Source organism: Anopheles nili, chromosome 2, assembly GCF_943737925.1.
Source record: "Anopheles nili chromosome 2, idAnoNiliSN_F5_01, whole genome shotgun sequence".
Taxonomy (NCBI): Eukaryota; Metazoa; Arthropoda; class Insecta; order Diptera; family Culicidae; genus Anopheles; species Anopheles nili.
The window spans coordinates 61,200,514-61,222,550 of record NC_071291.1 but is presented as its reverse complement, the minus strand read 5'-3'; the positions used below and the strand labels follow the sequence as shown (position 1 = coordinate 61,222,550).

Here is a 22,037-nt window from a genome sequence, read left to right as displayed (position 1 = left end):
TTTATTGAAGCAAAACGCATGTAACGTACCATTTCCTCATTCACAATCTCTCGCAGATAAATGCATGTAAAAAAAGAATCCCAACTCCCCGTGCGTGATTGAACGTAGAAGTGATTCCTGTGGGGAGGGCCTACGGATATAGCGCCTTCATCGCAAACCTTGGTAACGTAAAAGCCGTTCGGTGGACGTCCGATGTGTAGTACCGCAGGCCCATCTTATCGATGTCAGCGTCCTCGAACTTGCACGAGGGTTCCCTGAAGTTGGTTTCCTGTGAACGAGCGATCCATACATCAGTTGAGACTGGTTTACATGAGTTGCAGTCACGGCAGTCTTACCGGATTGAGGCTGGCGATGAAGAACCCAATCTGACCGGTCGGATAGGATGGCACTGCCGCCAGGCCGTAGGTGACGCGTGGAAAATGCTTTCGACAGTAATCTAGCGTGTCACGGACATGCTTCGCGTCGAGCCAGAAGCTGCCACCCTGCGAGCAGATGATACCGTTCGGTTTGAGGGCGCGTTTTACCAGCTCGAAGTAGGACTCGCGGAACAAGGACTCTGCCGGCCCGATCGGATCACTGCTGTCGGTGATGATGACGTCGAACGCGCCCTCGTGTTGCTTCATATACTCGAATCCATCGCCGATCGTTAGCCGCAGTTTCGGTGATTCAAACCCACAAGCCATGAAGGGGAGATATTGCTTGGACAGTTCCACCACTCGCTCGTCGATTTCAACCTGGTGCACCTCGAGCACCGAGGGATGCTTAACAACCTCCCGGGCCACTCCACCGTCGCCTCCGCCGACGATAAGCACCCGTTGCGGGTTCGGGTGGCAGCAAAGCGGCAAGAAGGAGATCATCTCCTGATAAGCGAACTCGTCCCGTTCCGTACATTGTATGATGCCGTCTAAAATCAGCACTACGCCATGGGACTCGCTAGAACATGGGGAAAAAGAATACAATTGCCAGTCGGGTGTTGTAAATTACATTGAACATAGAAAAACACTAAAAAAAGGATACCTCTGGACGATCTTGATATGCTGATACTTAGAGCGTTCCTCGTGCAGCACGTTTTTCACCTTCAGCGAGAAGCACTGGCCGGGCCATAATTCGTCTGAGACTTCACTGAACCATTCCGAAGGATTCATACTGTCCGCGTTGGAGTTCCGTCCGAGGGACCGATGCTATGTTTTCAAATCAAAAAGACACACTTGTTGCGCTTCGGCAATCCCGTACATAAATTCTACTTGACGATTTGATGACGTTTATCACCTTCCTTCTTCCTTTCTCTCTAACTCTCTCTCTCTCTCTCACTCTCTTTTTCATGGTTCTCAAAAATTCTCGCGCTCTCTGTTGACGTTCAGTTTTGACGTTTATTTCAAAGAAAACCGGCAACCGGCATGTTAGATCGCGCACGTGCAAGTTGTTAATTTTGAACCAACAAATGTGGCCCCGTGAGGTAGTTTATACTTTCATCGCTGCCCAGTAACGTTCCACCTCGACGCCTTCCCAATGTTTGCGAAGTATTTTAGGAAACACGCTGAAAAGTACAGTTGAAAACGAGCGAAGCTTATACAGAGATGGCGCAAACAAAGTTAACGGGAAATTTTTTTTACCTTTCTTTCAGGTGGTCTAACACTTCCGCTTCCTTCTCGGAGAGGCCATTGAGGTAAGCGTCCAGATTGATGTCCACCAGCTGCGGTGTTTGCATTCCGGATAGATACGTCGCGGGGCCCGACAGTTGAATAAAGTGGTACATCGCCAGCTTGCCTAGTTCGACCTCGTGGCGCTGGCAGTAGTCGGCCGCTTCCCGGCAAATCGATTTTAGCTGATCGTCCGCTGGGTGCCACGGTTGAGGCCCAGCGTTTGTTAGCAGTCCCATGCCGTGACCCGACGCGCAAATGACGGCCAACTGATGTTGTGCAAAGAACGGCAGGTATTCCTTAACAGAATCATCGAACAGGGTATTGCGGCAGTAGCAAAGGACGGAGTCGAATCGGCCGGGTGCTTTCGTGATTATTTCCTTCAAAACCCCCAATGGGTATGCCGAGACACCGATGAACCGTAGCTTTCCTTCGTGCCGTAAAGCTTCGAGCGTAGGGAGCGTCTCCTGTACGATGATGTCCAGGTTTGGGGCAAACTCAACGTCATGAATTTGCACCACGTCAAGGATGTCCACGCCGAGCAACTGCAAGCTCCGTTCGACGCTCTCACGGGTTTTTGCAGCCGTGTAATCGAACATACGTTCATACTTTTGCTCATACCGGCCCACTTTGGTGGCCAGATAGTACGCTCGACGCGGTATGGTTTTGAGAGCCTTCCCTAGTACCTTTTCGGAGTGACCCTGCCCGTAAAAGGGGGCTGTATCGATGTAGTTGATTCCACGGCGAATAGCACCATTAACGGCTTCCAAAGCACTCGCTTCGTCTAGAGCACTGGGACCAAAATTGTAATGGAAATTTATCCAAGTTGTGGGAAAGTTTTTGACACACTTCCTTACCCGTACAACGGACTCAATGTGCCCGTTCCTAGGGAGACTTTAGATACTCGCAGACCGGTTCGACCGAACGGAACGTACTCCATTCGTTCCAAATCCTTCAAATCATGAAAATTTTCCACGTATGTGTCCATTTGACCAATTTTTTGTTTTCGAAGAGCAAGCACCAAAATGCGTATGCACTCGACAACGTTAGGATGATGTTTAGCGTTGAATGCTTATCACTTCTCTATTGTAGCTGCTTGTAGATAACGATGAACGCCTGATGATATTTCTTTGTTACTAAATAACACAACCGATGTTTACATTCTCCCAAAAATTCTACACTTACTGCTTCAGGGAATTTCCGACACTGCTTTTCATTGAATGATTTATGTATATTTATTTTTCTTCTCGTTTTGTTTATGTTTATGTTGCTCGATGAATCCTCCCAGCATACCAGCTGATCATATCAACTGTAAACATAAGCAACACTCTCTCTCTCTCTCGTATGCTCTTGATATGCTCATTCACCGGTTTGACATAGTCACTTACTCACCTTGAATTATACCAGTTTGTTTTCACCAGTAAAAAATTCGTCAACGGTTTATATCGATTTCTAATTCCTCATATAAGGTATAATATATTTTCCAAGATTTACGTAAAATATACCACTAAATTATAGGCAGTCTTAACTGTTAATCGGTAAAACGTAGAATCAGACAGGACGAAAATCATTTGTGAACGCCCATCAAATCATCCTGCTCTATTGATGCCAGTGTTCTACTTGCACGTTGAGAGCGCTTGATTGAACTCTACGACTTTGTTCTGGATGTACTTTTCGTGCAGGGTGATAGTCTCCAGGAAGGACGTGCGCAATTTCTGCAGGTTGGGCAAATGCGCACAATCCCGTATGTTCAGCATCGTGTTGAAGAAGTTCTCCCACACCGACTTCTTGAAGTACCGCGGCATCGAGCTTCTGATGCTCCAGTTCACAATGTTCTTCTGCACCTTCATGTACGCACCGAACAGTATGACGTGGCTGGTAGCTGCAACACCGAACAGATCGGGTTGGTACGTCCAAGGTTTGTTTTCCATCATTTCGATACACGTGAACCCATCCGTTGTAATGACCTGCGAGGATATGAAAATACATGCTCAATATTAACACGTTGTGCACGATGCACAGCAAAAAAAAAACCTACCTTCTTAAACATTACATCCTCCTGGAAGAGTTTCATATCGATGCTGACGCCAAAGTCAATCAGCTGTATGCAGGGTATGTTCGAATTCAACTGCACCCTGTAAAGAGTGTAGATAACAGACAAATTACATTACGCTCACGGAACATTCAAAGCTAACATGCCGTTACTTACGGTGCCATTAGCAGAAAATTGTCCGGTTTTATGTCGGCATGAATGATCTGGCAGCTGTGCAGATGGTCTACGATCGAGAGCATCTGTGCGGTTAAAATCATAGCTATGAATTCGTCCACGTTTCTGTTAGTCGCTTTGTTGATCTTGTTGCATACATCCAAAATGTTGCCATATTGCGAGTAGGGTGACACGAAAATGCTCGCATTGTTTCCAATAATCGCATAATCTATCGGCATAAATCCTGAAAGCTAAAGAAAAAAAATCAAGCATATAATCAGACATATTAACAGCACTCGGTTGGGCATACAACTTACGATATCAGGATGTTTGATGCGGCTACGCAACTCCAGACAGATGTAGTACTCCCAAAGGTTTGCCGGGCGTTCCTGTTTTAGTGCAACTTTTTTCCCCGTAGACACTTCTGTGGCGCTGCAAGAAAAGAATTCAAAACGTTCATTAATTTGTCATTCTAATAACACAATGCTGCGAATACGTACCTAAACACTGTTCCATAAGTTCCTTTGCCGATCTTTTGCTGCACGCGGAACGCGACATTTTTCTCGCTCGTTTCCACCAGGACATCCTTTCGTAGTGGTATCACTTTATTCATTAGCAAACAGGAAGGTAGCTCAGATATGTAAGCCGTAAAGTCTAGCCGATCTAGAAACGCTTCCTGCAGCTGCCTTTCGAAAGGATCGATATCCTCGGTCGATTTGTGGGCGTTGATCATATCCATGGTGCAGTCCATGTTGATCGTTTTGTGTTGGTATTCGTTGCTGTGTATCGCATCGACCGGTTCTTCTGATTCGGGCCAAAGCTCGGCATCTTGCGATATAGCCGGCCGCGAATGGTAAATCGATACATCGGCATCACAATTGACGAAAGGATCAAACGGTAATCTAGCTTGTCGATCGACAGGCGATATGCTCTTTTGTTGCCTAACGTTCGCCATCGGTTGTGGCTCATGTTGCTGCGGCGGCGGAGCCTGTGGCTTCAGAAAGGACGGTATCTCTTCCAGGCCACTCTTTACATTGGCGATTTTTAACGGTGGAGCTACGTTGGCTTTCGAACTTTGTTTGCATGGAGTTTTGAAATTTTCTGGGATAATCGTCGAGTTGGCGACACTTTTAATATTTAAAGAGAACACTGCCGTGTTGATGTCGTCGAAGGACGCGCGCTCAGACGCTCCTGGCGGTGGCAGCGGGGATGGAAAGTCATCCAAAACCACTCGCTCTACGGGAACCACCACCGGAACCTTTACGATCGTTTCCGCTGGCTGTGGTGGTGCATTAACGGTGCATTTAGGCAGCGCTATACTCGCTTCGATATTCAGCGAATTTTCCACCTTTATTTGATCCATCGGCAAAAGCGATAAGTCTGCGCAAACGACAGGAGCAACCACCGGTTCTAACAAGGACAATTGATCGCTTGGTGTGGCTATGGGTAGTTTACTTTTAGGCGACATTGCAAAGCCACTCAAATTGAACGAGTTTTCCTTAAATTTTTCTCCACTTGCTCGATTGTTGGCCATTGTTGGTGTGACCGTTGCACTACTACCGCTGTTTTCTTTCTCTACCAGCTTTGGTGAAAACGTAGCATCAAGCAGGGCCGAAAGAGTACCTCTTTTCTTCGGTGACTCGTTTACTTTCTTGTCAACGGCCACAATGGTGGATGCGGTGGAATTACCACCCAAAAGTGTGCTTCCATTGCTAACGATATTGGTGTCGATCGACGTGCTTGATGGTACGTTCGCAACGACTTCTGGGATCGTGTTTTGCGGTTTGACCAATTGTAATGGAACCGTGTTGGTGCGCTCCGTCCCCATCCGGAACGATGCGATCGAATTCACGTCCAACTCCCGTTGAACCATATGGGAGATGTCTCTGTTTCCGATGGTTCCCGCGAAACCAAAGCCACTGCACGTTGCCTCTTCGGAAAGGTGAAAAATTCCACCACGACCCGCGGCAGCACCGGTGGCACGTGTTACGAGTTCGTTTTCCTTGTTATCGGTGCATGCTAGGGGGGTTGCTGCCGGCAAAGGTTGACGTTTTACGAGAGGAATATTGGCCATTGTCTCAGTGCTGTCGATGTGGATGCAAAATCCTTTACCATCGTCGCCAGGCAACGGAAAGCCGAACTTTTTCGGTTGTTCGACAAATCCGCCCAAGGTAGACGTGATGGCCGAAATCGAAGAAGGCGTGTTTTCAACGGCGTTGAAATTTATGTCCGGAGAATGGCCCTATAAAAATTTAAACAAGAAATTACATTCAAACTACTCTCAAACCCTGTGAACCGAATCAAGATAGCTACGTTACCTGCAAATCGACTGAACATTTAGTTGTGCCTACGGCCGCCGTTGACGAAGCCGTGCTTGATTCCGTCCGCTCCATTATAGTTGACAATTGCTTGTGATTTTGCATACTACTGCAACCGGATGATGTGGACGGTGGTGTAATGCTCTCCGGAACCGCATTTTCGTCGTTTATGATCGCTACCGGAATGGAAACAGGAGCATGCATACCACCGGAACTAGTCCGCTTTGATGCGGTGTCGTTCGGTTGCCCTGGTTCTTCGTTGGCAGCCTCATTTTCCGCTTCCACATCATCCTCGTAAACTACCATGCGCTTCGTCGAAGGGTTCGTTGGCGTGGTAGACAAAGGAGCCAACTGTTTGCAAACTGGTGCAACGGGTGTACTTATGTTCTTAACGAAAAAGTTGAACATTTGCGTCGAACAAGTATCATTTGGAAAGTAAGGTTGCGGTGGCTGCTGTTGATGTTGGCCCTGTTCGTTCGTGTTCGATAGCAGAGGCTTTGGATATATAGCCTGAACTTCCTGCTCATCGTTTTCATCGCTGTCGTCGACAAAAATTGCAATTTTCTGAGACGTTGTTCGTACCGGGCTGCCCGTTGGAGACGTCTCGTTCGACAACTGCTTCTCCGCAGCATCGTTGGCGACAAAAGCTTTTAGTGGGGTGGGTGTTGAGTCTTCCTTTTTAAAAACTTCCTGCTGGAGCACGTCATTTGAAAGGCGTTTTCTAGACACAGTTTCTTTGCCATCCTGATGAACGTTCGCCTCCCTCAATGATTTGGTTGCCGTTTTTTCGTTAGTTAGCGTACTTCGATTCTGGAGCTCTTCTTCCGTTTCTTCCTGTATGCATGATACAACGAGCGCAGCCGGACGAGTTGGGAAAATAGATTTACGTTGGGAAGTTTGCGGTTGGTTGTTGCCACTGCCAGTCGGAGGAAGCGGTGGTGCCATACTGAATCGTGCCATTCCCATCGAAATCCGCTTTGATTCGACGTGCGTTTCGTCCATATCAACTGGATCGATGTCATCCTGGTAGCGTCGATCAATGCACTCTATAAACGAGCAAATAGTTAAATCGGGTTAACCGAATAATCCTGGCACTGCTACGCAAGCCTTACTTACTCTTTATATCTCCTTTAAGCCATTTCTCGACAAGCAGCTCTTCGATAGATCGTTCTTCATGCGTGTTTGAGTACATTTCGCGAATTTTAGTTTCAATATTCAAGCTCAATTCCTCGGGCGATGGGTTTTGGAATGCCTCCACTTTATCATTATTGTTCGTGCACGACGATACGTGAAGAGGATGAAGTCGAATACCAACGTCGTACCCTTGGCCCCACACTTGCGCTTGATCGTTCGTAAAGCGATTCTGCTTCCCCTGTCGCATGAAGTACCTATAGGCGCGTAGCTCTTCCGGTGAAAATTCCGTCTTCTCACGCCCTTCACAATAGCGGTCAGTCGTCCTACAGTACAGCCGTATTTTATCGTACATGGGAATGGATTTTTCCTTTCCTTGTTCTCCCACGCATATGTCGACGTTAAAGGCAGTTTGCGGATTATTCTTGGGACAAAACGTCCTCGATAGAACGATCCCGCGAGAATAATTTTCCACGATCACAGGAAGCGGCTCGAAGATTTCCTCGTCTTCCGGTATATGAAAACACGGTGCCTGATGCATACCAAAAAGAGCCGGCTTTTTTTGAGACAACGCATTCGATTTTGCAAACCGGGCCGCCTCAATTATGTTCTCTGGCTCGCTGTGAACGCTCGAAAAGGGACGAACTATTGAGGGACCCGCCTCAGACTGACCTGGATCATCGGAGAAAACGATCGAGCTCGTTGGTGCGTTTGTACCGGGTTCCACGTTTTCCTGATTCACTCTCCCCGGCTGATAGCTTTTAACAGCCAATCCGGTGCGGATGCTGCCCACGTGCTTTTTTCGCGATGCTTTCAACGACGTGAGCGCATTACGGCGTTCACCGAGGATTGTTTGAAACTTTAACTTGCTGGATTCGTCCTTGTGCAGCAAACGTTGCGACATAGAAAATCCAAACGTCGTGTGTGCTTGCTCTAGGTCCGCCTTCGGTTCGGCTCCCGCCCGCAGCCCTTTTTGAAACACATCTTCTGTTTTTGCAAAGTTATCCACGGCGTCGTAGTAGTACGCCCATGCAATATACAGCTCGGAACACAGTGTGCCCACACCGCGAAGGTACAGTTCGTTGTACAACTCTACCGGCGATGCTTGAGCATCAATCTGGCAAGATATAAACAGAGGATTTAGAAACAATGCCCAGTTCCCCCAATGGAGTTCCACTTACGTATTTTATGCACAACTTAATGAACCGATGATCTTGCATGTACCGTGGATCATTTTCAAACTTTTGTACACACCGTCGAAGTGCCTGCTCCTGTATCGCAGGTTTAAAGTTGCTAACGTTCGTTTGCTCCATCCAGTAGAAGTAATTGTACCACGGTTCCAATGGATCGTCGCCCTCATAGTTTTCCAGTGCTTCCTCATTTGCCCTGTTGAACAGCGAAAGCATCATAAATAAACGATGTTTGGAGCCGTTGCATACACAACATTCCGGGCTTACTTTCGTTCCTCTTCCCAACGTTCCGGAGACACGAATGCGTACTCGAGCTGCTCAACATTTCTGCCCCCGCGCAGGGGTTGAATATTCTCTTTCGTATCCTCTAAATTCATTATGTTCTTGGTGATTTTCACGAAAACGTACAGAACTGCACTTTTACAACGCTATGAACAATGGCAGTTTTCGCTTTGACGGTTGATTTTGAACTACCGATCTTCAAGGTTCAAGGTTGCTAACTGCCTTGGTAAGCATGGCCAGTGTTCGATTAGACCAGTTGTTCATAAATTTAAATTTGTGACCCAATCACTGCGGTTCATCAAGTTAATAGTAAATCAATTTTGATGCTAGTTCATTTAAATATTTTTTATCTTATATGCAGCCCAAATTATGAAACAGAAACATCCGGTATGAATTTGTTTTCAATCAGTAGATCCGGAATATTTGTAAACCTTGGGCACCATATGTCGTGTGACGTTAGTGCCATTGGAAGGTAGACGGTCGGCGAAGTGTCAAAAAAAAACGTTCTACAAAAGAAAAGTACAAGATGGGTTTGGTGATGATGAGAAGAGAAAAATAGTGCCACAAGCGTTTTGATTCTGGGTTAAAATTGTTTTGCCACACAGCGTTACATTCTCACCACGATTCCCACGTGCCAGCCTACACCGAGCGCCATTGGTGCGGTGAATAGGTGGAAGCACACAATAGCCGGGGCCGATGTGTTCTTGCCAAACTGTACTATGAGCGAACCGCACTCGATTGTGTTCGCACTGATAATTTCGGCCGGTGCTAGTGAGTCGGTTGGTCGCATTTGTACATTAGTTTCGGTTCTTCGTGCGCTGCTACAACATTTCCGGTCCAGCTAGCCGTCGCTGCAGCATATGCCCGGTATCTACTGGCACACGTATTTTTGAAATCGAAGTAATCGACAAAAGGTATAATCGTCTGCTGCTGCAGTCTTCGCATGACGTGATTTTTGCTCATTTTCTTCCTCCACACACCTATGCAAAAGAGGTTGGGGTTCATGGCCAAGAGCTGTTTGAAGCTCAGGCTCCTAATTACGCATTTGCTCTGTTCCTCCTTTAATCCTTTCAGCTTCGACCGATGCGCTTTGTTACCAGCCCAGTAGTAAAAAAGAACGAACCGTGAGAGTGTGCGTGTGTATCCATAGAGAGGGAACCGACACCACAGACTGAAAGATGGCTTCGAAGGAATCGGAAAAATCGTTGAATCGTTTTCTTAAAAATTTTTTACGCTTCTCCAAACCTGGCAATGGTAAGGCTGGCCAATCTGGCCCTATGATACCCATTCCCGAGCTCCTTTTCTTATCCCATCTTCCGTTACATGCAGTGTCGAGTTCTCGCAATGATTTGCCAATATCGCCGGAGTTAGAACGCGAGCTACGTCCGGAAACGCCAATAACACAGCGATGCAAAGCCTTGAGAGATTTTGGCGAACAGGTTATGCTGTCGCGCCTCGAACCGGATGCGGTGCAGTCGCTGTGGGAGCTCACGAAGGATTTGCTCGTTGGGAACAAGCTGATGGAACAGCGACAGTGCGCCCTCGCTTTCTATTGCAAGCTTATTCAGGGACAGTACGACAGCCTGGGGTTAATGCGAGCTCAGTTCTATCGCGTGATCGAGAGCCACAACGAACCGGAGGACATTTGCTACCGGCTGGATATGCTGAAGTACCTCACCGAGACGGGCAAAAATATTCAGCACTTCGAGCGGGAGATCGGTCCGTTTCTGCTCGAATGGATCAAACCGATTCACGAAGCGGGCCTGATCGATCCGCTGCTGGAGCTGATTGTCAACCTGATCAAGTACAACGCGGCCAGTCTGGAACCGAAATTTCTCGTTGGCGTCGTGTCGTATATTTTCGACATGACGTGCAACAAACAGGAGACGGCCACGATACTGCTCTGCCTGTCCGTGTTGGATTGTTTCATTTGTTACGCGATCATACCGAACGAATCGCTTATGCTGTTTATCATCATACTGTGCCGGGTGGTCAATCAGGAGGTGTACTGCCAGCCGTCGTGGAAGATCATGAAGAATCTCTTCGGAACAGCGCTGGGACACGCGACGCTGTTGACGATGTGTAACATATTGAATAACCCGGCCTTTCATCAAGACGATGCCTTGCTCCGGGGAGCCATTTTCCACACAAACGTTGGCTTGTGGGGGGTTGGCGTCGTGCCGATACTCCGTTCGCCTTCGCTGGTGCTTACAAGCTTTTGGAATGTGAGTACAATCTTCATCAGCACGGCGTCGTCCTTCCTGAGAGCTTTCCTTACGGTTGGTTTTTGTTTTTCGTTTTAGGCGCTTAAAAGCAGACACGTGATTGTGACGTACGAGGTGATCTTGAGCATAAACCGGCTAATACAGCGATCCGGCAGCGAGCTGAATGAACCTACGTGGGACATCATCTACGACATTATGACGGAGATTTCACACAATCTCGCCATACACCGGTTGCCACCGGAACACGACGTGCTGGCACAGTTCCACGATACGCTCAACATGATGGAATCGATGCTGCAACAGGGCACCATGAACGCTGATCCGGAGAAAGTATACGCGTTGATCGAACACGTGTCTGCCGAACGTCCGGAAGCTTCGGTCAAGCAGCTGATCGATTACCGGGCGAGCAAGATCTCAGCCACTCGTTCGGAATGGCTCAAACAGTTGTGCCTGTTCATGGACCGGTTTTACCGCATGAAAAACAGCAACATTAGGATCTACGCGGTGCAGGCGCTCGAGCGAATCATGGCCGCCAATCGTGCCGCTTACGAGGACGAAATTTTGGAGCGGATCGTAATCGTGCATTTGGGAAACGTGCCGTTGGAAAAGGACTGCGAGGTGCGAAAGGCCGTCGCACGAACGCTGATCGAGTTCACGATTCACTGCGAAACGAAGCGTTGTATCGAGTTGTTGGAAATCGTGGAGAAGCTGTTGCACCGACCGTACGAGGAGAACCTGGTTGTGAGGTCGGAGCAGGAGATTGAGGACATCGTGCTGCTGGTGGACGGGTTGATACGGTTGTTCATCGTAAAGCTGTACCGGCTGCCGTCGTTGCATGCTATTCGTGTGTACAGCATGCTTATTGGGTTTCTGGAGCTGCACTATCAGCGGCCACACGTGCTGAGCAACGTCACAACTGTGCGGTATCGAATTTTCGCCTGGATGATGAAGGCACGTGCCAACGGATCATTTCACATCGGATACCCCGATCCGGAGGATGGCAATCGGGTGCGTTTTTCGCACTACCTAGGCATAGAGGGACCATATCAGCACCAGAGCTTACAACCGCAGCCGTATTTGTCCAGCCAGTCCTCGAGCCAGCTCAACTTGAGCGCTCCAGCCACCGGCACGGAGGTCGGTTCGAAGGTGATGGATCGCATCCCGGCCACCAACCTGACGACGATCTCCATCAAACGCGGCTGCCAGGTGATCGTGCTGTGCCTGAAGGAGGAAAAAGACTGGGAAGTGATACAGTTCGTGCTGACCGAGCTGCCGAGCGTGATGCAGAACAAGGCGCTGATTCAGGGCAACGATGTTGATTCGCTTGCCCGCACGCTGTACCGCATGTACACGGACAAGATGCAGCTGGAAAAGTTGCACGTACCGCCGAACATGCACCCGAAGATGTCGGACTACATGGAGCTGATATTGCCAGCCCTGTCCAGTTTGGCGATGTACCACCAGCATCTCGATATCAACACGCAGAAGAACATCATCGACGCGCTAAAGCAGGGACTGATTTCACGTCGTCCGCACGAAAGCATCCGCACACTGACGATTCTGCTGCTCGAAATGCCGGAACAGCTGATGCCGAAGATGGCCGATTTGCTGCTCGAACTGAGCAAGATGACCGGCACAAAGATGGTGGCCCTGCCGGTGCTGGAGTTTCTTTCGACGCTTATCCTGGTGCCGAGCTTCCGGTTCGGTAACTTCACCATGCGCACGTACATGTGCGTGATGGCCATGACGCTGCCCTTCACGAACCCGTTCCGGTACGACCACTACACGGTTTCGCTGGCACACTACGTCGTGGCGGCGTGGTTCATCAAGTGCAAATTACCCTTGCGCAATCAGCTGGTGAAGTTCATCGTCCAGGGGCTCGAATCGTACGTGCACGTGCCGTTCCAGGACGGTTCGCGATCGTTCTCGCAGGTGAACGAAGATTCGTCGGAGCGGAAACGTAGCTCCAGCCTCACCGAGCAAAGCTCAAGACGGCGTGATCGCATCCAGCAGCAAACCCAACAGCAGAAGCAATCGCAACAGCAAGGACAAAAGGCGGCCATAGTTGGCCCACCCGGAACGGTACCGGTCTCGACGGCTGGTTCCGTTGTGCAATCCTCATCATCTGCTCAGCTGCCTGCGCAGAAGGTTTACTCGATCGCACCACCGCTTAACGACGACATGTATCGGTTTCACAGCGAGCTGGCGGAAACGTGCGTCGATTTCATTGCACGCCACGCGTATTCACCGTGCTCCGGAATCTCGAAACGGTTGCCTTCCGCCGAGTTTCTCCTATCTGGCGGGCAGTCATTAACGTGGTTGGTGGGACACAATCTAATCACCATCACAACGAGCGGTTGTTCGGGTGTAAACTTCCGGAACGGGCTGTGCGATCGGTGCCATCAGTTTTGCCAGACAAACGGTAGCGCCAATGCTGACCTAATCGGTCCCAAAATAAGCTCTCATCACCAGCAGCCACAACTCCATCAAGCACCGAAATCCAGCAGCAACAACGCTAATACCTTGGCCATAACGAACACGGTCGGTGGTGGACAGCCGCTTTCACCGGAACCATCGCTCAACAGTGCGTCGTCCGGAAAGGACTCCGGGTTGTCCGGTGTCGGACCGGGGTTGGACGGTGGTGGCGCTGGTGCTAGCAAAACGTTCCTTCCCTTTGATGGCGGGGTGCTACCGCCGGTGCCACCCGCGGTCGTGTCGACGGCGAATAAAAGGTATACCAAAGCCAGTTTGCAACACAGTAGGTAAGATCGATAGCGTTGTTTGGGGAATGCTTTTTTCGCTGTTGTCTCTATTCTCGACCGTCCCCACACCATTACCACTCGAATCGGATATATCACCACTAGCAGCAATTGCATGGAAGCCATCGAACGCACCAATTGGCCCCGATTACACCAATTCTCGCTGCCTCTACTGATAGATGCATTCATACATTTTAATGGCTTATTTTCATACCGGGTCGAAGGAAGCCGAAGAACCGATTGGCGATTAGGATTGCTGAATGTATACGCAGCGATATTTCTTTTTTATATGTTGTGTCTTTGGGACAGTCTTTTTGTAGTGTTTTTTATGACTGTAGGGTTTTTTCGATTTCGTTTACTGTAAAAAAACTGATGTCTCGATGCATGCCTTATAGTTAGAAAAAAAAACAAAATAACAAAACTTTGTGGCTTATCCGTAAACGTAAGGAATAATTTAAATTGAACAAAAACTAGCATATGTACGCTTGAAAAAAAGAAGCATAACACCTCAGATGCACATTTTAAATATGAAAAATTAGTTTGACTATGTGTTTCCCCTAACATCATTAACCATCCTAACGAATGCTATTTCATGCCAATGATAATGGTTACTGTTGGCTTAATTTAGGAATTCTTATCTAATTATTTTCCCCCTTTTGTTCTGCCGATGGGTCATTTCTCTGTTTCAGTGCAAACGAATCCGATAGCACTGATCTGACGACATCAAGCTCTACGTCGTCCTCGGCCGCAGCAACACCCTTCCCAACGGCACCACACTCCGCCCATGGTCACGTGGCCAGCGGTAGTTTGTCGGCATCCGGTGCCACCGTTGCCGGTAATCGATTCTTCCGCCAAGGCTCACAGGAAGGCTACTCGTCCGGTTCACTTGAGGCGTTGTCTCGCCGTGGCAGCAATCCCGATTCGGTGGATCCTGGCATTGGTCCGGGTGGTATGGGAGGGTCAGGCGCAGGAGAACATGCTCTACAGCGCACCAGCTCTATGGTTCAACCACGTGGACCGCCTGGTTTGATGACCACGATCGGGAATCGTTTGATATTGCCTCAGCAGTTGAGCAGCTCAATGACCGGGGCATCGTCGTCCTCGTCGGGTATCGGATTCGACAAACCGGTGCAACCGTGCTCCTGCCTGTGTACCGGTTGGGCGGAAGTAAGCGTCCGCCGACCAACCGGTTATACGTCGTGGATTATGCGCATCCAGAGCCAAGTTTCACACGACATTCTCGGTGGCGATGTGGGGCTGCAGGACCTTTCGTCGCTTTTCTCGCCCAGTATTGGCGGTGGTGTGGTTGGAGCGGATTTCTTTAACCACAGTGCCGTAGGACAGGCGGCGTATTCGTCCGATGGGACCACACCGTTTGGAAGCAGTGTGGATATTCCCTCCACGGCTGGTCCACAATCGTTTATCGCGGGTGCTGAAGCGGTCCCGCCATATCCGGATGGCACGGAATTGACGAATCCTCTAGCAGTCGCAGCAATCGGCAACACCGTTCAATCGTTGGCTGGTGGCCAACAGCCTCGAGCGAAAGTGTCCATTTCGGATGAGGTGTTTGAAATGGCGCGGAAGAACGATTCGAAGAAGAAACCATCGGTCGAGGAGGAACACGAGCAGAGCGAGGACGAGGAGCTTAAGCATGTGATGGCAGGTGGGGTGGAGGGTGCACCTCTCAGCGGCGGTGGTTCGGGGCCAATCAACATTCCCGGCAAGCAACCGGCGGCATCCGATGACGAGGAGGACGATGATGATGAGGACGACGAGGATGAGGATGAGGACAGTGATGAAGATGGGCGCAGAGGACGATACGACGGTGGTGGGGATGGAGTGATGTTCGACGATGTGGAGGGGCGGTCCCGAAAACCAGTACGGCGGGTTAATTCGAGCCCGGAAATGCGCACGAAATGGAATCCGCAATATTTGGCGAAAGCGAAAGAGAAGGAGGGTTCGGTGTCGGACGCGGCGGTTGGTGGTCAGACGATGGTTAGTGACCCGGCGGGGATGGTTACGGCACCGGTGGCTGTGACGACCACCATTGGAGGTGGCCAAGTGCTGGAAAGCGGAGCGGTGATCGAGAAGAAAAAGTCGACCTACGGAAAGGGCGTAAGTTGTGAGGCGATTCCTGAGGAAATTGCTGGTTCTACACCACCACCACCAAGTGCACTACGATCGCAAAGCCATGAGGCCGAACCGACCCATTCTACCGCTGCCCCACCACCACCTACGGTGCGTGGAACGGCGATGGCCAAGCATCAGTCTGAATTCAGCGCCACAAAAACGGCAGCCATCACTACTTCGCTGCCGGAATCGAATACCCTCGAACCGGTGTCCACCTCGATGGTGATCCCACGGAAACAACACTCGGCGGATGATGCTACGCTGGCCTCCCGTAACCTCACTGATGGTGGAGTCGTCTCGAACGAAGGCATCAATCTCAACGCGGGATCAATCAATAGCGGGATGACGACGTCAAGTGCCAGTACGATCGCACCGATCCAGCAAACCTCGTCTTCGTCCGCGCTTAGTCTTAAGCTACCCCCCGAGAAGGTGACGAGCAAGCCACCACAATCTCCGGTGCCACTTTCGCCTCGGTTGCTCGCACGTAACACCGCCAACCTGAAACAATCGAGCTCGGGTACGGCTTCACCATCCTTTCCGGCGATGGGTGGCGGTATGGGTGCCATGGGCATTGGCTTGGGGTTGATGGGATACGACTACGATCTGCCACGTGGTCGCTCGAAGACAATCTCGACCGTGCGCGAACACTACGCACGTGAACTCGCGAAATTAAACGCTGCAAACGCGGGAACCGTGGCGAATGTACCGCGAATCCAGCGTAACGAGTATATCCCCCGGTCCGTGATCAGTCCGAGCTTCGTGTTCCTGCAGCTGTACCATCACGGTCAGTTCGGACCCGAGTGTCCCGTGCTGATGGACAAGGATCCGGAGAAGGCGATCGGATTGCTCGATCTGATACCACCGTTCGAGATGCACAAGATCGGGGTGCTGTACGTGGGACCCGGCCAGGCAGGAAACGAGACGGAGATACTGAAGAACCGGTACGGTAGCCTGCGGTACGCCGAGTTTCTCAGCAGCCTCGGTACGCTGGTTGCGATCAAGGACGCCAAAGAGAAGAACATTTTCATCGATCTCGAGAGCAACGGCAAGGATGGTGCGTTCACGTACATCTACCAGGACGACATCGTGCAGCTGACGTTTCACGTCGCGACGTTGATGCCAAACAAACGCCAGGATCCGCACTGCAACGAGAAGAAGAAGCACATCGGTAACGATTTCGTCACGATCGTGTACAATGAGAGCGGCGAGGAGTATGATTTGAAAACCATCAAGGTGAGTTTCGGGCAGGATCACGAAACCTCTCGTAATGATGATCTTTTTATTTAATGCGTTATTTTCGTGCGTTTTCCCAGGGCCAGTATAACTACGCGTGCGTGATTGTGGAACCCATCGAGCTGAGCAGCAATCGGGTTTTCATCCGCTCGAAGGACGATCTCGCGCAGCACGTGACACGCGATACGAAGATCGTCTCCGATCACACCGCACCGTTGCTGGCCCGGCAGATGGCGCTGCATGCGAACGTGAGTTGTGTCACAATAATCAACCACGAGGATGTGCAATGGTACAAACTTATCCTTCATCTTTCAGTTGGCATCGTTGGTTGCGCAATCGTTGAAAACGAAGAATTCTAGCCCGTACGCTTCCAACTGGCTCGAGCGGCTGCGCAAGATCAAAAACATCCGGCTGCGTTACGGGCAGCAGCAGGCCGAGGATCAGCAGAAGCAACAGCAGCAACCGTTTCAGCAGCAGGGTGGCTCGGCGAACGATCTCAGTTCTGCCACCGGCTACGCATCCAGCTTCCGCGTGGACGACTTCTCCAAATACACCGTCTGAGTGGCATTCGCAGAACAGTTGTTATATGTATATTCCTATTTTGTTTTTTTTTTTATTTCTTTAATTGGAATTCTCTCTCACACATTATCTCTGAGCTCATATTTGAACACTTTATTATCGCAATTTGTTACCGTACGCAGGGCGGTGTTACGCCCTTTTTTTCGCGTCTGTTCTGTTTTCTGCTCGCGTACCTCTTTGCTAGCGTGATACTGCATCGTTATGAGCTGCAATTGGCAAATAAGGGCACGCGCGCGGGCCATCCCGCTGTTTCCGATGAAGCATTGCATTCAGTCACCATCGCTTTCGTTATCTAGAACAAGTTTTAATGAATTCAAACGGAATTAAATCCCCCTTTTTTGTGCTCCTTTAAACCCCCTTCGCCGATGGTTCCGCGTTACATCAATTCCATGCACCATCAGTCCGGTTCGATACCGTCAATGGTCCCTTACCATCCCTTCACGGCTTAACAAAAAAAACAACCCGCCCTTTTTCCCAAAACAGCGCCGAACGAATGAGAACAAAGCATGAGCTAGAGATGCAGCGAACTGCAGCTGATGACATAATATCAATAATGTTTGCATACTTGTTATCGTACAAATAGTAATAAACAACGAAAATGAACTGATTGGGAAGATGTGAAATGAAATGGAAGTGAGAAAAGAAAATGGTTCTCTAATATCACGCTAACGACTGAAAACTGCATCCACGATAGACGACTGCTGGAGCATATTCGAAGACTGGAAGCAAAGCCTCTCACATTTTGGTTCGAAACGCCGGGCAGCATATCTGCAGATGGCTAATAGGCGTCGCAGTCCTTTCACAATCGCTCCAGCTCATTTCCAGCGTGCTCCAACGCAACTTTATCAATTAATCAATCTTAACGGGCTTACCTGCACCAGCGGGACAACGTTTTTCAATTTGCCAACTGACGTCTTAAGTATGTCACTCTATTTATTTTTTCTATTTCATTTCCCCCTAGTGCCCACTGGCGGCAAAGACACATTAGCGGATTTTTTGCTTCTCGTGCCTTTGCCGTGTGGGTTGTTTCAGATTTCAGATTTTTTCAAGTTAAATCGTTTCTCTCTTCCCACTCCTAGGGCCCTTTGATTGCTTCGGGCGTGTTCCCTAAATCATACGCAGCTGACGGCACTGAGACCGGACCACATTCGAGGTGGTAATTAACTGTTGCACTGTCTGGGAATGGGGATCGATTCTGTGTGGCGATACCACCCTCCCGGGGGGGCGCTATTGCAATCAATCCGTGCGGTGTTATGTTGCCACCCCTTATCGAGGGATCTACTAGGGAATTAACTAAAGGCCCGGTGAGTTTACGTTCCCCAGCAGCACAAGAGGTGGTAGTAATCGTACGTAATTGCTTTAATTTTCTTCCATTAAATCTGGTAGCAAGGATGCGGAATTTAGGTCTGACCGACACCGACGAATGGACAGTTCCCGATCGACAGGATGCGGTCGCTGGTGGTGATGGTGTTGCTGGGTGTAGTCGTCCAACCGTCGCATGGTGTCCTGATGTACGGACGGTGCCCGGACTTCAAAGTCGTCTACTCATACGAATCCTTCCGCATTCGTCCCTTCGAGGGAAAGAAGGGTGCAATTCAGTACTTTTCGAACGTCCGTTTTGACGCGCTACACGACAAGCGGCTTGAGATCAAACATCACTGGTCATCGCACTATACGATCGTCCTGGAACGGAAGGACGAATGTTTCCAGCCGTTCCAGCTGCAGCTACGCGGTGCCCAGATATTCCCTAGCAACAGATCGGCCGGAAGTGGTTCGATAACGACCATCAATGTGGCGATTCTGGAGCTGCACGATGATTTTATGTTTGCGTTTTCGTGCGCCCAGCTCGGCCACAACAAGCTGGAGTACGTGTGGATCTTTGGCCGTGCCGGTCGGTCCCGTATTGGGAAGGAAAAGGTGCAGCAGTTGTTTGGGCATTTGTTGGCCGACACCAGCACGAAACTGAAGGACCTGCGGCGTACGCATCATGATGTGCCATTTTGTAAGACCGTCCCGTGGATGATGGTGTACTGCGCTATCGGTGGGGTGTTGTTGCTGGTTACTACGGTTTCTGGGATAGTGTGTTGGAAGAAACATCAGCAGATCCTGCAACTGCGCCGGCAGTCCTGCGCGGAATACGAACCCAGCACGATCGAGGAGCTGGAAGTAGATGAGCAGCACACGCGGGAAATAACTTCCGCTAAAACTATCGCTATTTTGCACGGCACCGTCATGTAGTTCTGGGACATTCTACTTGGGAGGTATTTTAAATGGAGCTTGACGGAGAGCTTGTGGAATAAAGGTGGCAGTTGTTTGTTTGGTGGAAGCGTGAGGGAGTCTGATATCTTGTTAAAACTCAATCTTTCCTAACCGTTCAACAAATCCCAGGCCCCATGGTAACCTCTGATCCTTTTCCAACTAATCTTTCTTCAAACTCTATCACTTGTCGTGTCTTTAATTTTTATCGCCACAAAAACTAACAATGTTTGTTGGACACGAAACTGTTTGTAAATTTGATTAACAACATAAATAAAACTACCTAACGCCGTGTTGTGTCTATTGTTCTATCAAGGATGTGACCATTTGGCCACTAATTAATATTATTTCGGTTGGTATTTGCACTTATCTTACTAACAATCATATTCAACACCTTCTAAAAAGGGGGGCTGCGAAGATGTAGAGTGTGTTGTAGGTTATTTATTTAAACCATGCGTTCCGTCCTTCCATTTCGCCCCCTTTCAACGGGCTCGCGTGCTCACAACAACGGCGTGTAAATGTTTATCCTACGGTTAACGGAGGAAACCTCTTGAGATGATTCGAACTCAGCCACCGTTCGGGCCGTCCGCGTGCTAGTAGTTTCGCTGCGTACCACTGCCATAGTAGTGGTGACGGTTTGCGGATCTACCCCGGTCGACCTACGACAGCTCCGGTGCTTGGGTGAGACGACGCGCACGAAAAGTAGAAAAATGGAAGAATCTCAGCGCACCGGGCTCAGTCTGCTGTGCGCGCCTTCATCCGCCGGACGATCCAGTCTCTTTCGCGTGCCGCGTGTGATCCGTGTTCTTTTCTCTTGCCTTTTTTTGCTTGCTCTTTTTGCCGGGAGCCGTTCGCGCATGCTTCTGCTGAATCTCACGCCGAAATCGATAAAAATCGCATGAGAAAATAAAAAAGAAACAGCAACGCGCCAAAGGTGAACTAGTTTATCAGGCTGCGCTTGGTCTAGCGTAGTGTAGTTGCGCATCGCGATCTTTCGCGTTCGATCTGCGATAAGCCTTTGGTGTACGATAAGTCCGGTTTTCGAGGACTTCACCCAAAGCCACGAAAGTGGAAGTTTCCGGAACAATTGGTTGAGTTTGAAGTGTCCGAGTGGTGTTCTATCGTGTGTCTGTTCAATAAGGAAACGGCGTGTTTCTGCGTGATCGTTGTGTCGTTACCGGAAACTCGAAAAGTTTACCTGGCTCCTCGTGGTTTCGGCACCCGTGAGCAGTGTACCGTAGAATGCGTCCGTAAACTACCTGTGTGTGCTTCCGTGTCGCAAGGTGTAACCAGCCTGTGTTCATATGTTCATTGGTGTTTAGCTAGCTGCTGGTCAGTGTAGTGTGGTGGACGACTCGTTGACAACGTGTTTGAGCCTCAGAATCGAAGCTTTTCGGCAGTGCTTAAGCCAGATTAATTGTAGCGTTATCTGAACGTGCTCACCAACATCACCAGCATAATGCGGGAGGAAGATCTTATACTGGCACGTGCCATCGTTGCCCAGCAACAGCAGCAGGAGCAGCAACAGGATGCTTCGCCCGGTGCGTCACCGGCTCCTTTGCGTAGGACGCTCGTGACGAACCTGCAGGATAAAACGAAGCAGTTCCGGTGAGTAGAGCTTTTATTTGCTTTTGTCTTCTGTTCTATTTCCGGTCGGTGGAATGGAACGGTGCCAAAATGGAGCGTGCCCGTTTTTATTCGAAAGCTATCCAATTTCACACCGCCTTGCTAATAAGAACGCGAAACGTTATGTGGGCCATTTGGATTAAATGTTTTTTAACTCTCAAAAAGCTGTATTAATTATGAAACGATTTTTCATGCGCCGTACATAATCACGACCGATTGTGGCTCAATCAATACGATAACATTGTTATTTCCTAATATTACACAGTGATGTAAGCATGGAAAACGTAAATTAGAGCACTTAATGTCTAAAGTTTACCATCATTTGTAGACGTCATATGCCATAACGGGAATAGAGGAGCATATTTTTCGTGGAAAACCATTTTCCCACCGCACGAGGGGTGTAGTAAACCAATAACAACTGGCCCAGCAGTGATTGCGCTTTGAATTGAAACGTGATCCGGT

The 22,037-nt window shown here is 49.3% G+C and overlaps 4 protein-coding genes across 4 annotated transcripts; 1 reads left to right on the top strand and 3 right to left on the bottom strand.

The window, feature by feature from the left end:
* Positions 1–130: 130 nt before the first annotated feature.
* LOC128731989 (spermidine synthase) lies at positions 131–1,145 on the bottom strand. Its single transcript, XM_053825148.1, has 3 exons — positions 1,018–1,145; positions 336–933; positions 131–268 (listed from the first exon to the last, which is right to left on the bottom strand). Exons 1-3 carry the CDS (start codon positions 1,143–1,145, stop codon positions 131–133), a joined length of 864 nt encoding a protein of 287 aa, XP_053681123.1.
* A 255-nt stretch (positions 1,146–1,400) lies between these two features.
* LOC128732163 (uncharacterized) lies at positions 1,401–2,628 on the bottom strand. The gene is made up of 3 exons (XM_053825333.1): positions 2,498–2,628; positions 1,614–2,432; positions 1,401–1,537 (listed from the first exon to the last, which is right to left on the bottom strand). The coding sequence occupies exons 1-3, from the start codon at positions 2,626–2,628 to the stop codon at positions 1,462–1,464; spliced, it is 1,026 nt and encodes a 341-aa protein (XP_053681308.1). The 3' UTR covers positions 1,401–1,461.
* Positions 2,629–3,256: 628 nt separating this feature from the next.
* LOC128720188 (uncharacterized) lies at positions 3,257–8,862 on the bottom strand. The gene is made up of 9 exons (XM_053813842.1): positions 8,753–8,862; positions 8,477–8,681; positions 7,281–8,412; positions 6,165–7,210; positions 4,347–6,088; positions 4,164–4,278; positions 3,850–4,097; positions 3,679–3,775; positions 3,257–3,607 (listed from the first exon to the last, which is right to left on the bottom strand). Exons 1-9 carry the CDS (start codon positions 8,860–8,862, stop codon positions 3,257–3,259), a joined length of 5,046 nt encoding a protein of 1,681 aa, XP_053669817.1.
* Positions 8,863–9,945: 1,083 nt separating this feature from the next.
* LOC128730784 (tuberin) lies at positions 9,946–18,278 on the top strand. The gene is made up of 6 exons (XM_053823862.1): positions 9,946–10,021; positions 10,097–10,992; positions 11,071–13,754; positions 14,441–17,114; positions 17,195–17,362; positions 17,430–18,278. Exons 1-6 carry the CDS (start codon positions 9,946–9,948, stop codon positions 17,673–17,675), a joined length of 6,744 nt encoding a protein of 2,247 aa, XP_053679837.1. The 3' UTR covers positions 17,676–18,278.
* The last annotated feature ends 3,759 nt before the right edge of the window (positions 18,279–22,037 follow it).

Coding starts and splice junctions, on each gene's coding strand:
- LOC128731989 (XM_053825148.1), bottom strand. CDS start 1,145: ATGAATCCTTCGGAATGGTTCAGTGAAGTCTCAGACGAATTATGGCCC. Junction 934..1,017: donor CATATCAAGATCGTCCAGAG/GTATCCTTTTTT, acceptor CCCATGTTCTAG/CGAGTCCCATGGCGTAGTGC. Junction 269..335: donor TCATCGCCAGCCTCAATCCG/GTAAGACTGCCG, acceptor GCTCGTTCACAG/GAAACCAACTTCAGGGAACC.
- LOC128732163 (XM_053825333.1), bottom strand. CDS start 2,628: ATGGACACATACGTGGAAAATTTTCATGATTTGAAGGATTTGGAACGA. Junction 2,433..2,497: donor ACATTGAGTCCGTTGTACGG/GTAAGGAAGTGT, acceptor TTTTGGTCCCAG/TGCTCTAGACGAAGCGAGTG. Junction 1,538..1,613: donor TTAGACCACCTGAAAGAAAG/GTAAAAAAAATT, acceptor TGTACTTTTCAG/CGTGTTTCCTAAAATACTTC.
- LOC128720188 (XM_053813842.1), bottom strand. CDS start 8,862: ATGAATTTAGAGGATACGAAAGAGAATATTCAACCCCTGCGCGGGGGC. Junction 8,682..8,752: donor CGTTGGGAAGAGGAACGAAA/GTAAGCCCGGAA, acceptor GCTGTTCAACAG/GGCAAATGAGGAAGCACTGG. Junction 7,211..7,280: donor GCTTAAAGGAGATATAAAGA/GTAAGTAAGGCT, acceptor GCTCGTTTATAG/AGTGCATTGATCGACGCTAC.
- LOC128730784 (XM_053823862.1), top strand. CDS start 9,946: ATGGCTTCGAAGGAATCGGAAAAATCGTTGAATCGTTTTCTTAAAAAT. Junction 10,022..10,096: donor CTTCTCCAAACCTGGCAATG/GTAAGGCTGGCC, acceptor CGTTACATGCAG/TGTCGAGTTCTCGCAATGAT. Junction 17,363..17,429: donor AGATGGCGCTGCATGCGAAC/GTGAGTTGTGTC, acceptor TTCATCTTTCAG/TTGGCATCGTTGGTTGCGCA.